The sequence below is a fragment of the Mirounga leonina genome, unplaced genomic scaffold (genome assembly GCF_011800145.1).
Source record: "Mirounga leonina isolate KUSES-001 unplaced genomic scaffold, KU_Mleo_1.0 Mir_97, whole genome shotgun sequence".
NCBI lineage: Eukaryota > Metazoa > Chordata > Mammalia > Carnivora > Phocidae > Mirounga > Mirounga leonina.
This window is the reverse complement of record NW_023270889.1, coordinates 353,876-369,018: the sequence shown is the minus strand read 5'-3', so window position 1 is coordinate 369,018 and position 15,143 is coordinate 353,876. Positions and strand designations below refer to the sequence as shown.

The 15,143-nt window shown below is 47.6% G+C and overlaps 2 protein-coding genes across 2 annotated transcripts in view; one reads left to right on the top strand and one right to left on the bottom strand.

Annotated features, from left to right (window-relative positions):
- Positions 1-8,711, top strand: part of LOC118006497 (membrane-associated transporter protein-like) — a 35,129-nt gene extending 26,418 nt beyond the window's left edge. The window contains exons 5-7 of the mRNA XM_034999180.1: positions 533-656; positions 5,581-5,795; positions 8,107-8,711. Coding sequence (XP_034855071.1) covers positions 533-656; positions 5,581-5,795; positions 8,107-8,328 — 561 coding nt within the window. The 3' untranslated portion in view covers positions 8,329-8,711. The remainder of the gene's footprint in view (positions 1-532; positions 657-5,580; positions 5,796-8,106) is intronic.
- Positions 8,712-13,039: 4,328 nt separating this feature from the next.
- Positions 13,040-14,769, bottom strand: LOC118006525 (relaxin-3 receptor 1-like). Its single transcript, XM_034999205.1, has one exon. It carries the CDS (start codon positions 14,585-14,587, stop codon positions 13,211-13,213), a length of 1,377 nt encoding a protein of 458 aa, XP_034855096.1. The 5' UTR covers positions 14,588-14,769; the 3' UTR covers positions 13,040-13,210.
- Between the last annotated feature and the right edge of the window lie 374 nt (positions 14,770-15,143).

Below are 15,143 nucleotides of genomic sequence, written 5' to 3'. Positions count from 1 at the left end.
ATTACACCCTAGACATCTCTATGGGACCAGTACTTGATCAAATACAACAGACAGGGAAGAATCAGTGTGAGCTGCAGTAGTCATGGCAGGCTTAATGAAGGAGGTATAGTACGATCCAGGCCTTGAAAGGTGAATGGAAGTTGGACAGAGAGAGAAGAGGGAGAAAACATTCCAAGCAGGAATAAGAATGGTATGTGTGGAGATGAGTCAGAAGCCTGTTGGCTGTATCGGAAGAAGGGTGGCAGGGTTGCCTAAGTTAGGCGGAGGCCAGATGTTAGGTGGAAAGAAAGGTGTTAATGATCCAGGGAAATATTGTTTAGACTTGATGGCATTAGGACTTCTGGAAGGTCCTTGAGTAGAAGCATAAAAGGATGAAAGGGGTGATGTGGTCATGGGGGAATGAGCTCTGTGTCTTAGGAAGGGCCCCCGGGCAGGAACATGTCACTCCCCAAGGATGGAGAAGCAGAGCGCATGAAAGGGAGTCCCTACCACACTGCATTTGTATCTCAATGGTCCCAAATCTCTCTTTCAGATTGTGTACCAAGGGGATCCCTACGGTGCACACAACTCCACAGAGTTTCTCATCTATGAAAGAGGGGTCGAGGTTGGATGTTGGGGCTTGTGCATCAATTCCGTGTTTTCCTCACTTTATTCTTGTAAGTCTCTTCCTCCTGAAGGTATCTTCTAGAGGGCTCTGGTCTAGCAGAATCTTGGGTTTTATATTTCTATATTTATTTTTTTGCTTTTTAAAATACCAGATCCTTGGGTTGCCTGGGTGGCATAGTCGGTTAAGCATCTGACTCTTGGTTTCGGCTCAGGTCATGATCTCAGGGTCATGAGATCGAGCCTCATGTCAGGCTCCTCCCTCAGTGTGGAGTCTGCTTTGGATTTTCTCTCCCTTTCCCTCTGCCCCTCCTACTCATGCTTGCTCTTTCTCTTTCAAATAAACAAATCTATAAAATAAAATAAAATAAAATAAAATAAAATAAAATAAAATACCAGATTCTTGATAAATATATGGAGATCAGAAAGGACCCTTAGAAAGGACCACAAGAAGTATCCTTTGCCATATTGAATTCTATGTTATTTTCCTCATTGATTACTTTTTCCTTGGAGTCCATGGGTTCTTGATCAAAGCTCCCTGGAAAATAAAAGGAAATCTTGTAAATAAGATGGTGGAATATTAGATGCACAAGGGCTAGAGTCTCTGCTCTGAGTATTGATTAGCATCAAGTCTAGGTTCTACTGGAATAAGATCATTGGTGGAGTTTCACAGATACGCTTATTAGATCTGTATATGACAGAACATAGGAGGGATGGTTAATATGCTAGGTGACAGAATTAACATGCAAAATGACCTTAGCTCAGGTGGGGAGGGAAGTATGTCACAGGAGCACTATTCCAGGATTGAGGATGACAACTTTCTTTCTCAGGTACTAGCTTTCCATGGGGACCAGAGTTGATTAACCCCCACTTAGCTAAGTTTTAGTTGTAAAGACATTGCAAACAAAGAGATTTCTGTGATTGGTTTAATTTATTTATTGTGTTTTTTAAAGATTTTATTTATTTTATTTATTTGAGAAAAAGAGAGAGAGCATGGGGGGAGGAGCAGAGGGAGAGGGATAAGCAGACTTCAAGCTGAGCTCAGAGCCCGATGCAGGGCTCGATCCCAGGACCCCAAGATTATGACCTGAGCTGAAATCAAGAGTCAGTCACTCAACAGACTGAGCCACCCAGGCATCCTTGTGACTGGTTTTAAACAATCCCAAACTAATATACTATAACCCTAGTCTCATTTGGTGCCTGCCAATGTATATGGAAATCTCTAAGACCTGTATACACTGAATTAAGTGAAATAGTCTAGCCTATAAAATGTATGCAGGTTCCGCCATTTGGGATGGAAATTGGGCTTCTAATAATAATGGGAGCTCCTCCTGGATTATGGGGAGATAGTTGGCCCCCAACTCAGAGCTCTAAGCTTTGGGTAGGCCCAAGGGACAGCAGGGTTATGGCCCAGGTGGGAGAGGGGGAAGTGACGGAGGACAATCCCTGTTACCATTCTCAGGGGCACACGTTCTGCCATTGAAGTGTGCTTCTTGGGGGGGGAAGAGAGTGAATGCATATAATGACCCCTTGTCTGACCTCCACCTAGCCATAGCACAGCAGGAAACCTGCTTCAAGATCAACAAATCTCTTCAAAATATAGCACAGTTGGGAAAAGGTGACCTAATACAAACATGTAAGGAATTCAGGAGCCCAGTAATCATGAAACCATAAACTTTATTAATTTAAAATTTATGATAACCAGATAATAGTGGCTTAAAACTTCTATTTCTCCCTTTTTCCCCCTAGAGTGCATGAACTAAGAAAATCGCAGGAGGAAGATTTCAAGTACTTAAAATAGAATCCGAGATTGGTAGACTAAAAGGGTCTAATTATTCATCTCAATCCCTTTGTGCTTTCAAGACCTGGGGGTACTATTTACTACCACCCTCATTCTTGTAAGAGGAGCCCATTTTCCCACAAGTAATATGCATTTTAGTTTTGTGTCAATTAAAAAATAATTTTTTCTCAAAGAATCCCTACTAGGGACATCCCATTAGTCTAGTCTTAGTTCTTGTATGAATTTCATTGCACTTGAAGATTAAAATGCATGTTATTTTTAGGTCCTTTTAAGTTAAAAGCCCTGTGTACAATAAACTATTATTTGAATAGTTTCCCAAAGTTATATTAATATATAAATTTATGGGATCCCCTTTTTTTTAAAGTAAGTTTCTTTTTTTTTAATTCTTTTTTTAAGATTTTATTTATTTATTTGACAGAGAGAGACATAGCAAGAGCAGGAACACAAGCAGGGGGCAGTGGGAGAGGGAGAAGCAGGCTTTCCACTGAGCAGGGAGCCCAATGCAGGCTCGATCCCAGGACCCTGAGATCATGACCTGAGCCGAGGGCAGACGCCCAATGACTGAGCCACCCAGGTGCCCCTATGGGATCCCTTTCATTTGAATTAGAGCTAAAATTTTATTTATAAAATACCAACCAGACCTTAAGGATCTTCAGGAGCTCTCTGTGACCATAAGATAAAGTCAAAGTCCTCAGCCTGGCATTCCATGATTTTCAGTTTGGTCCCGTTCACACTTTGACCTCTCTCACTCCTGTTCAGATTCACTACCCCTGATGACTCACTACACAGACTTTCTCAGCTCTGTGTATTTCCTACTGCCTTTAGTTTCTCCTTCTCCAGATGCTCTCTCTAATTCCACATCTAGACAACTGCTAATCCTGCTTTTAGACTCAGCTCCCATGGACCTTGTCTGTTAAATCTTCCAAGTTCTTTCCCTCTGCACTCTAACCCACCCTGAGCAGAATCAGTCTTTTCCTTCAGTTCCAGAGTGCACCATTTATCTTGGACTCATCACATAACATCAGATGCAGATCTGGAATTTCTATCCAGATGGAGTTTGGCAGGGCAAACTGGCTGCTGGGGTGGAGGGTGAGGTATGGTATTTTCAAGTTCCTTTTGCATAGCAAGCATACTTAGATCCATGAAAATAGCAATATCGAGTACTGAAATGTAGCCAATTTATCATATCTGACATTACTAGTCATAGCTGGTGCTTAAATCCGTCATTTATCTCCAATCCTAATGAGAGGCACAGTGTGAGGACATAACTATGACTGGGTATTAGACCCAGTGGAGGGCGAGTCAGGTTTACCCTTACACTGACTGATTTCTCTTCATGGATAAAGGATTCTTTGCTTGGCTTTCAGTCTTTGTTCTGAAGTTACTTATGTTTCCAAATAGCTCTTTATGCTTCTTTGCCTTCTTCTTGGCTGGCCTACATATTGGATGAGAGCATTTCCCCAGTGAATACTGATGGTGTCTTTTAGGTACTGAGACACCTAGATTACATTTTTTTTGTATAAATATAATCATTAAGCAAACAGAAACTGACCTAGCTCTATACTGCTTTTTCTCTCAACCTTGACAACAACCCCCTAGGGATGGTATGAACTTAATAGAGGAAGCAACGTTGCCCACTTGTCATTTTCAGAGCTTTGACTTCCATGGGATGATCTGAGACAGTATTTAGTTTCATAATTGGTTCAAATGTAATACAGATTAGGTTTCTTGTCTCTGTGATGTGAATCTAACAGTTATTTGGATAGATAGGGAGAATTTCATTCTTGAATAGACACATTTCGGTCTTTATCATTTATCCCCTGGGTTCGTGTTCCAGTAGAATGACCAGGGGAAAGATAGGGAGCCTATGGATGAGAAACAGCTATTTAAAAAAGAAAGACTGAAGTTTTTGTTGTTGTTGTTGTTGTTTAAAGATTTTATTTATTTATTTGACAGAGACACAGAGAGGGAACACAAGCAGGGAGTGGAAGAGGGGGAAACAGGCTTCCCACTGAGCAGGGAGCCTGATGCGGGGCTTCATCCCATGACCCTGAGATCATGACCTGAGCCGAAGGCAAACGCTAAATGACTGAGCCACCTAGGTGCTCCGAAAGACTGAAGTTTTTTAGGGAATTCTCCTACCATGGTGGAACATAGTAAACATTGTAAAACATTGTAAAGCAGAACATAAACATAGTAAAACATTGTAAAGCAGAATTTTCAATTTTTAAGAATGAACTCTACTAGAGTACTTTTATGAGCAAGCCAAATTTACCTGCTGGGTGGGGAACCAAGTTAAGAGATAACCATCTTCAGCCTCAGTCAAGCCTGTATTTGTTGAAATGACAATAGCCACCATTAACGGGATGTCTTCTGTGTGCTTGGCACTGGGCTGAGTGATGTCACAAGCATTGGATTTCATTTGATCCTGACAACAACCACAAAGAAGGGTTTTATTAGTTCCATTTGTTTGTGTAGGTTTTTTTAGATGAGGAACCTGAGGTTTTGAGAAGTGATGGGAATGGACTGACAGGGAGGGAGCCCGCAATGGGGAGGTGCTGGGTATAGTGAGGGCCCCTCACTAGCCTGGGAAGTGTTGGCAAGTCAGGGAACCTGTCTTTAGACAAAGAACATTCTTTGGCTTCCTTCTCAGGTATGCAGATGACATTCAAATGGAGGTGGAGGGACCAGATGACTTGGATCATTCTTAAAATCTGGTTGTTTCAGTTGCCTCCAACCTGACTTTGGGCCATGGGGCCAAAATAGGCCTGGATTGTTGTTTGTGTCCTGTTAGGCCAGACTCTGTGAATTAGAAGGACCCACTTTTCTTCCACGTCTTGCACCCCCACAGTCCCATAGCCAAGGTGCGCTTTTCCAGCACTTCTTTGCATCCTATTGCTATTCAGCTGCCTGCCAGAACGGCGCCTGGTCCTTACTTGTGGGAAAAAAAACCAACCTAGCAAGACAATTTCCAGCTGTCTGCATGCACAGGATTTAAAACCGATTCCAAAAGCCAGCTATTTTGAAGCAAAGATAAGGAGGTTCTTTTGTTCCTGATTCGGTATCAAAGGAAAGCTCCTAAAAAACAGTGAATCTTCAAAAGAAAAGATTGTCTGAAATTACCAAATGCTGTGAGGCACTTCCAGCTGTAATTTCTTTCTTTCTTCTCCCCACAGACTTTCAGAAACCTTTGGTATCCTACATCGGATTAAAGGGTCTTTACTTCATGGGGTATTTGCTATTTGGCCTGGGGACAGGATTTATTGGGCTTTTCCCGAACGTCTACTCCACCCTGGCTCTGTGTACCTTGTTTGGTGTGATGTCCAGCACTCTGTACACTGTGCCCTTTAACCTCATTGCCAAGTACCACCGCGAGGAGCAGGAGGAGAAGGTGCGTCATTGAACTTCACCGGAAGGCTGGGGGGATGTGGTAGGAAAGTACAGGGCAGAGCTGGAGAATCAGGGTCTTGGAACAGCAACTCTAAAATGCCCAGCCAAATGTAGTGAGGGTCTGGCCAAAGCATGACCACCTTCGCAGCCCACACCCCCCTCCTTACTCGGAAGCCCTGGGCACCTGGAGAGCTGTAGAGCAGGTCCAGTTACCCTCCGGTATCTGATTAGGGAAAGAAGGCTCAGTAATGCTGAGAAACAAGCCCACCCTGGTTATCACACAGAGACAAAGAAAGGGGAACCTGGGGACTCTGACGCCTGCCCCAATGTCCCGAGCACCTGCAGCATTTCCCCTGCACTGGCACCCACCCCCGTGGCTGCAAGGTGGCATTTCTGGGAATCGTTGGGTAAAGGTAGGAGATTTCCCTTGGAGACCAGGTTTTAGCAAGTCAGACCCTGCGTGCAAGGAGGAAAGCTGAGGTTGCAGGTGGTCAGCCCACCAGCTGCCTCCAGGGAGGCCTGCCCCAGCTCTGCCTTGAGGCTCAGGCTGGAGGGCAAGGCACCATGCTGCCCCCCAGCAACAGTGGGTTGGTGTTTCTGCTCTAAGAAAACCACCTCTTCTTTTCAAAAGATGTCACTTTTTCTCCATGAAAATAGGCATCACCTTTCCTTAGCTGGAGTAGTGATACAAGAGCTAAAGAGGTAACTTCCAGCTCACTCTATCACAGTGTGACGCTGCAGAAACACGTTTATGTGGCTGCAATGCTCGCCGCTTTCCCTATCCCTTGACCTGGCAAAGGCCGCAGGGCGAAGTGGCACCAGGAGTTAGAACCTTCCAAACGAGAGTTTGTGGCTGTCCTCACCCCCCTGGCAATCAGTGTCACTAATGTTCCGATGCACGCAAGGGTCTTGCTGTTAGAGACAGTTATCACGCAGAACCGTCCCTCCTAGGGGCAGTTAGGTGGTACCAGGGCGCAACACACAAGCTTTGGACTCAGAGAAACCTGGATTCAAATCCTGCCACCCCTACTTGGCAGGTGTGTGACACAGGGGGTGTTATTCGTTTATTTATTAAATATCCCTTAAAATGATTTCCTTTTTCGATAAGGCAGTATGTTCACATGGTTCAACAATGCCAACCATATCCACGCGCACTCCCGAAGTGGCTCCCGCTGACACCTTTCCTATCGCCCTCTGGGGCTTACGCGTGAGCCCCTTGCTAGGTTCTTCTTTATCTTGCTTATCCTTCCAGTATTTTAAAATGAACACCAAGCAAGTATGAATCTGTTTTCCTATTTTTTCCTCTCGTATTCAAAGTATTATGTGCTTTTTTCTGCACAATGCTTTTTTTTTTTTTTTTTTTACTTAATGATATAGGAATTATCATTCAGACTCTAGGGCCTGGGCTTCCTAATCAAGCAAATAGGAAAAATAAGCCCACCTTAAGGAGTGGTTGGAAAATGAAATTAAACAAGGTAGTGCAAGTGGGGTGCCTGGCATCATGCCTACCTGGCACCTGGGAAGGACTCAAAAAATGGTAGTTAGTATTATTGTTGTTCTATGGGGATGATAGTATGTGCAACCCGGAAGGAGGGGAGGATGCGGTGAAGCAGCGAAGCGACACAAGCCAAAGAATCTTGTGTAAGGCCCAGCACGTAAAAGACACCCGATGAATGGCAACATTATCAACCAATTCAGACCAACTGCATTCTGAAAGGTTGAAATGTTTTTGTTTTTTTTTTTTTCATGTTGCCTCTCCTATGTAGATCTGTGCTTCAATACCCTTCTTATACATATTTGAACTTCTAACACGACGGAAGGAAAGGAATGGCATATTTATTGAGTTTCCATTACATTGTATTTATTGACTTCTTTTTTTTTTTTTAAAGATTTTATTTATTTATTTGACAGAGAGAGAGATAGCGAGAGCAGGAACACAAGCAGGGCGAGTGGGAGAGGGAGAAGCAGGCTTCCCCCCAAGCAGGGAGCCCGATGCAGGGCTCGATCCCAGGACCCCAGGATCATGACCGGAGCCAAAGGCAGACGCTTAACAACTGATCCACCCAGGTGCCCCTACTTACTGACTTCTTAGGAAGAGATAATTTTGCATATCTTAACCATTTAACCTTCCTAGGCATTAACAGGGGAGTTTAAGACTTGGTCTTGAACAGGTTGTGTAGATGCAACCAAGACCATGGGACCCACAAGCTGAAAGGTTTCCTATCTGGCTCTTCACAGAAAAAGTGTGCGCCAGCTTCTGCCCTAAAGCACAGTTCCTGTAGATGAAGCGTGTTCCTGTGTTTCCCTTGCAGAGACAGCAGGCCCCGGGAGGGAGCGAGGACGGCGGTGGGAGAGGGCAGGGCCTGGCCTGCGCTGTCCTCACCTGCATGGTGCAGCTGGCGCAGATCCTGGTTGGAGGTGGCCTGGGCTTTCTGGTCAACAAGGCTGGGAGCGGCATCGTGGTGATCACGGCCTCTGCGTTGGCGCTGATCGGCTCCTGTTTTGTGGCTCTCTTTGTTAGATACGTGGATTAGATCAATAAACGTCGTCCCTTCCCTCAGACACAGGGAAGTCCATGGCAGGAAATCAGTCTCTTTTTTTGGCTCTGCAGTTTTAGGGTCTGCCCATTGGATGCCCTGTGATAAGACCTCAGCCTCAGCCGTCTGCCCACACCTCACTTTCTGCCAGCTCTCTGCACAACAGTTTCCAGCTTTCGGGCATCATTTATCTTAGAAAAGATTGGGCTCTGCCTCCATTCACTGGGGCAAAGGTTGAGTGTTGGAGAGAGCTCCTCCATCTCAGGCTATTTCTGGCCTTGACAAAACTCGAGAAGCAGACTAGTTCTACACACGACAAATTGGGTCTATTCTATCATGTGGTTTTTTTTTTCCTAATCAGAGGTCCGTATTTTGTCAGAGGGTCATATTTTTCATTAAGTCACCAATACTCAAAATACTGCTGATGATTTATTTTATGATATTAATTTACTCATATTTAATTCATAATTTGCTCATATAGACAGATAGTCCCTGACTTACAATGGTTCAACTTAACTTTTTTTTTTTTTTAACTTTATGATAGTTGGGAAGCAATGCGCATTCAGTAGAAACCCATACTTCGAATTTTGAATTTTGATCTTTTCTGGGTGATATGCGGTATGTTCCTCTCTCATGATGCTAGGCAGTGACAGCTCAGCTCCCAGTCAGCCTCATGATCACAAAGGTGAACAACTGGTACATTGACCATTCTATCCCCATACAGCTCTGCAGTTTTTTTTCCTTTTCAGTACAATATTCAATAAATTACATGAGACAGTCAACACTCAAAACCACTCCATCTTCCCCAGTCTGCCTTCCTCCCTCTCCATCACATTATCTATCCCAGAGTTGCAAGGTCATGACTGAGTTAGAGGAACGATCAGGGACAATCGATACTTGCTTCCTTCCCGATAAGTGTGGGATGATGATGAGCAAATGCTCAGAGGACCCCATGTGAGTCAGTACCCTACATTTATAAAAGAAACAGCACCTTTATAAAAGAAACAGCTACCTCGCTTGCTTTACCCACCTGTCCTTGACCTCTGTAAGGCTTAAAAATGGAATTATTTGCAGAGTTCAATGTATATTTCCTGATCATTTCTCCAAAGACTGTTCTGGTGGTTGAAGATTTTGAAATCAATGAATGGGTGAGCTAGGAGAGTGACCTGCAGCTGAGGACCATCTTACCTGGACTCCAAGAAGTTAAAAGTCGTCATCTTTGGCCAACCAGAGGGCATGGTCTTTATTATGAGTGAAGCTCTTTTCAGCTGGAGTACTGGATGGGTTGCTGGCATGAGGAAAGGTGCTAGAGCATGCACCCCCCCCCCATACATATGCACTCACACACACTCAAATATTCAAATAAACACTGGGCTCTTTCAACTCCACTCCACTGAGGTTTGAATGAGTGGATAGAAGCCAATTTTAAAAGCCTTTAACCACCTTTGGGAACTCAAGTACTTGTTCTCAGTATACCAATGGCATGTTCTCTCTGGGACAAAAATGTTCCATTCCCAGACAAATAAAACAAATACAGGGACACCTAAATTCTGAACAGAAATCCCCGAAAATTCTGTAGAAGAAAAGGAAGCCAAACTGCTTTGCTTCCTGCTTCCCCCACCATGCAGCAGACATTCAATCTCAAACCTTTAATCATTGCTTTTCCTCAGCTTCAAATGTCCTTTCTATGTCCCCACTGCCTGTCTAAATGGGCATTCTTGCCCATCTAAATTGTACCCATATTTCTAGGTCCATCTCAAGTACTATTTTGGTGAGGAAGTCTCTGACTCCCCCCACCCCCCCAGCAGAGCCAAGCTTTCTATCCCTTATATTCCCATAGCACTTTCTTTTAGTCCTTGCTATGACATTCAACTCACTGCTCCATGACTTACGTACCTTGTGGACATGGCTCTGTCTCCTTCTAGATGTAAAAGTCAGTAGTGTGTCCAGCTGGTATATGCCATTTCAGCACCCAGTACAGGGCTTGGCATGCAACTGGCACTCAAAAAAAAAAAAATGTGGCCATTGCCTAGTTCATTTTTTTGTCTTTGTGGTAGACGGAAGTCATAGCTTTTGCTCCCTCCAGCCATGTTCTTACAAGCCCTCAGGTTCAGATGGGGACCAGTTGATTCTTTTCGCAGTGTTCTTTCATGAAGCCCCTTCCATTTTTCTAGTGTCCATCACAGCAGAAGCACACACTTCAACATACTTTCCTAAAAACCCCAAGCTACCAACACAGTATTTTACTGTCAGAATTGAAATGGCAAGTTCCTTTGATAAAGAGAATCTCTCAATAAGAGTCTAATATCAACACTACACATGGATACACTGCCAAGCTACTACTATTTGTTCTTTCTGGGTGTTCACTTGCATGTTTATTGTGTTTTGGGGACTTGGAGGGGCTTGCAGTTCAATTTTTTTAAAAGATTTTATTTATTTATTTGAGAGAGAAAACACGAGCAGGGAGAAAAAAAAATGAACAGAATCATTCTGAGTTCAGGGCAAGGGCAAAGGGAGAGAGAGAAGCAGGCTCTCCGCTGAGCAGAGAGCCCAATGTAGGACTCAATCCCAGGACCCTGAGATCATGACCTGAGCCGAAGGCAGACACTTAACTCAACTGAGCCATCCAGGCGCCCTGCAGTTAAATTTTTATTAGCCCAATTGCTATTCAATATCTATCAATAATTTTTCTTCCTAAAGGGCAAAGAAAGACTAATTTGCCTACTTTATACATTTATGTTTTAAAGCAAACCCTATACCCAAGATGGGGCTTGAACTTAGGAACCAGAGATCAAAAGTCACATACTCTACTGACTGAGCCAGCCACGGGTGGGTCCCTAATTTGACTGCTTTAAAACAAAAGCATTATTCTGTTTTCTAAAACAGTTAACTTCTCAAGACTGCTCAGGATTGAGGAAATCAGGAAGCTTTTGTTTTTGTGGCAAAGGTATGAATGCTTAGTAATTGCACTGTGTTTTGTCACAGAAAGCAGGATAAAGGACGCTAGGGCTGTAGATGGTCACACTTACCCTTAAATCTCAGACAATATACGGAAATTTCCAACAAAATTACAAAAAGATTTACAGTTTGAGAGGTTATTTAAACAGACATGTTTGTATAATGATTATTTTTTGTATTAAAATAACCACAGCAGTAGATGCCCACGTTGCTGGGTTTTTCTTGTTGTTGCTGTTTTACCCCAAGCTAGATCGCCAAAGAGAACAGAAGCACCTCTGTCAAAACTAGCGGTTGGGTGGATAGACTGATATTTGATTCCCATTCTCTAAGCATCCTCAAGAAAGGATTAAACTGCTGTGACCAGAACAGAATTGTCCTAAGAAACGTGTCACTCTTCAGAGATGGTTCCCTAGATTGCCTGGGGGTTACAGAAGAATTCATAATACTCATTCACTGTGCAGAGCACTGCTTAGAATAAATGGAACTTGGTTAAGGTGTGTCCTATGGGAAGTCTTACTCCCCACCTTGTCCTCTCCATATCATGAGAAAGAGAGAACCCCACACCAGAAATTCTGAGGATCCCCTTAGAACAGACTCTCTGTACTCTCTTCACTTTAGGACAGATTTTACTTGAGTCTTCCGTTCCCTTTCCCACCCCACCCCTCCTGTTGAAATTTGGTTTCCAGGAGCACCCCCCCTTTCCCCCCGCCCCTGCACATTTCTACAGCATCTCTTAGTTTTCTATCTAAGCCTACAAAAACTCTGGCGGAGCCATCCCTCTACTGATTGGTCCTAAGCCGCTATCAAAGGGACATCCGGATTCGCGAAGAGTGAGGGCTGGGGGGGGGGGGGGCGGGGGCGCTGCAGAGACGCCCCCACTCCCAGGCCTGTCTACTCAGACCTTGTCAAGTTGCTCCAGGGCACAGCTCACCTGCAGCGCGCAGTGTTTCCAGGCGCCCCCTCCGCTCTCCGGGGAACCCGGACGTCCCGGCTGCCAGCGCCTGGCGCACTCACTTCCTACTCGGTCACCAAGGAGCACGTCAGCTCCCCTTTTCCTTTAGAGGCGGTGGCCCGAAGAGGTCTCTCTTCAGTCCCTCTCATCACACTGCATCCGCTTCCTCCCGCAGTGAGGCCACTCCCCAGCGAATGGCTAGCGCGTGTTGGAGACAAGTATTTTGCCTCGGTGACATCTAAGCGCAGAGTCGCGGTCCGGCTCCCGCAGAGCCACTCGCTCTGTCCGGGATGATAAACGATCCAATGCCCCCCTGGGAGGTGCCCCTCTCGCGGTGCCTTTCTTTGGAGGGCGGATCGGGGTGGTCACTACTTCCTTCCGACTCCGAAGAAGTTTCTTATTCGCGAACTAGGTCTGCTGCGCAGCCACGCAGCAAGTCAGAGGGCGCTGTGGTGGTCTCGCGTGCCAAGGCGCAAAGGATTTTGTAGGCGGCTCCCGCGGTTGGATGCGCTTTGAGGACCCCTTCAAGAGCTCCATAAAAGTGGCTGGAATAAATGCGCTCAATTGTCTGCGCACCTTTGGCTGAGCCCCACTTCCTCGTGCCCCAATTTCTCTACGTTCTTGATTCCTTTCCCGCTTCTGCGCGCCCCCCACCCCCGCCCTGGGTTAACAGCTTAAGGGAGGAAGAGGCGTAGGCGGGGAGAAGGGGACGCAGGCTGGTGGCTTAGTCCTGTGAGGTTGACCTCGGCCCGTTTGCCGGCGTCCTCTCTCCACCCGGTTTGGAAGCCTCCCCTCTCCGCAGACAGCCTCCCCTCCCCCGCCTTTTCACAGGCTGCTCCTTTACGCCTTTCCCTATCCTGGTCCCTCCTACCTCTGGATCCTGTGGGCCCCCAGCATCTCCTAATCCGCTCCCCTCTTTCCCCACTCGGGGAAGGCCACTTTGCAGCGACTGTGCCCCCTGGGCCCGAGTCAGTAGGCGGAGCTGCTGGGCAGCAGGTCGTAGTGCCCCCCGCTGTAGACCACCACGCCGGGCGGGTAGTAGACCAGGTCAGGCTCCGCGGTCCGGTGGAGAGGTGCCAGGGCCTGCAGCCCCTGATCCTCGGGCTCTGGCTTGGTGGTGGCCGTGAAAGGGCGCATGCTGGTGAGGGAAGGCGACGCGCCGCGCCACAGTAGACTCTTGAGCGCTTTGCGGAATTGGCGGCGCACCAGGCAGTAGAGGATGGGGTTGAGACAGCTGTTGGAGTGAGCCAGGCACACGCTCACCGGGAACGCGTACACCTGGCACAGGAAATACTCTTGGCTGAAGGGCACCGCGTTGAACTTGATGAGGATGCTCCAGGTGGTGAGCGCCTGGTTGGGCAGCCAACACAGGAAGAAGGATAGGACCACGATGGTCACTGACTTGGTGACCTTCGACCGTCTCCGGGCGCTGGCTGCGGCCAGGCCGCCCCGGGCCGCTGAGGCTCCTCCTTCGGTCCCAGCCACGCGGCGGTCGGAGATGAAGCGCACCAGCAGAAGATAGCACAGGCTGATGATACACAACGGAAGCACGAAGCCTAGCAGCACCTTCTGCAAGTGGTAGAGGCCCAGCCAGAACTGTCTGTCTCCGCCCAGCAACTTGTCGGGGAAGCGCACCAGGCACAGCTCCTCGCCCATCACCTTGAAGGTCGTGGAGAAGATGGAGTTGGGCAACGAGGCCAGCGCGGCGGAGGCCCAGATCAATACGCACAGTGCTTTGGCTGAGAAGCAGCGGCTGTCCCCCAGGCTTTGGCCGCAGCAGTCGCCCCGGCCATGCCCGCGGGTCCGGTGGCTCTTAAGAGCCGAGGCCACCGAGCGGTAGCGCGCCACGCTCATGGAGGTGAGGAAGAAGACGCTGGCGTACATGTTCATGGACGTCACTATGGATACGATCTTACACATGGCCTTGCCGAAGGGCCATTTGAAGTCGAGAGCGTTTTCCACCGCCCAGAAGGGCAGGGTGAGTACGAATTGAAAGTCTGTCAGCGCCAGGTTGGTGACGAAGAGGTTGATGGAGGACTTGCGCCATCCGTGCTTACTCCTCATCAGGTAGAGCACCAGCAGGTTGCCGGTCAGCCCCAGCGCGCAAACCACCCAGTACACCACGCTGATGAGGATCCGCACCCGCGCCTCGGTGTCCGCACTTTGTGCCCCGCGGGTGCCTGGGGGATGCCCCGGCGCCGCGCCGTCCGGCAGCTCCAGCCCCAGCTCCCACCACAAGTCCTGGAGCTGCAGCGACGCGTTGCCGCTGGTGTTGGCCGCCTGTAGAAGGTACGGGATCAGACTGAAGAGTTCTGCGAGCTCCTCTCCGCCAGCCTCCTTATTCATGGTGACTGTGGTGGCGGCAGCGACCACCTGCAAGCGCAGGGGCTTCTAGGTCCTGTTCCGGGGTGTGTGTGTGGGAGAGTGGAGTCAAGACCGAAGCCAGTCCAACTCGCGGGGGGTTCTGTCCCGGCGAGGGCGCAGGGCATGCGTGGGAGCTTTCAAAGCCGCAGCTGCAGATAGTTCCCGGAAAGTAGGTGCCAAACGCTTTCCCCGCGCGGGGTACCCAGCCTCGCACGCCGGAGTTGCGCTTGGCGTCTGTTCTGGAGGGGAGTTCTAGCGCAGCTTCTGAGGCGAACGGTGCGCGCCCAAGGGTTCTCTGGCCAAGGTCGGAGTCTCCCGGTCCTTGCCGTACGATTCAGACGTCCCCCCACTGCCTTTGTTGGGCACTAGCCTATATCCACCCTGCCGCTCAGGAGCGCTACTGGGGGCTCGCTCCTTCTCTTTCAAGTACCTTTGTCGGTTCCCTCCGCTGCTGCTTGGACGAGGTTTCTGTCCTTTGAGAGAAAAAGATAGGAGAATTCCGTCTACCTCGCTCTGACCCTCTGGAGGTCTTTCGACG

What these genes read in the sequence shown, in the direction of transcription:
- LOC118006525 (XM_034999205.1), bottom strand. Translation starts at nt 14,587, where the DNA reads ATGAATAAGGAGGCTGGCGGAGAGGAGCTCGCAGAACTCTTCAGTCTG.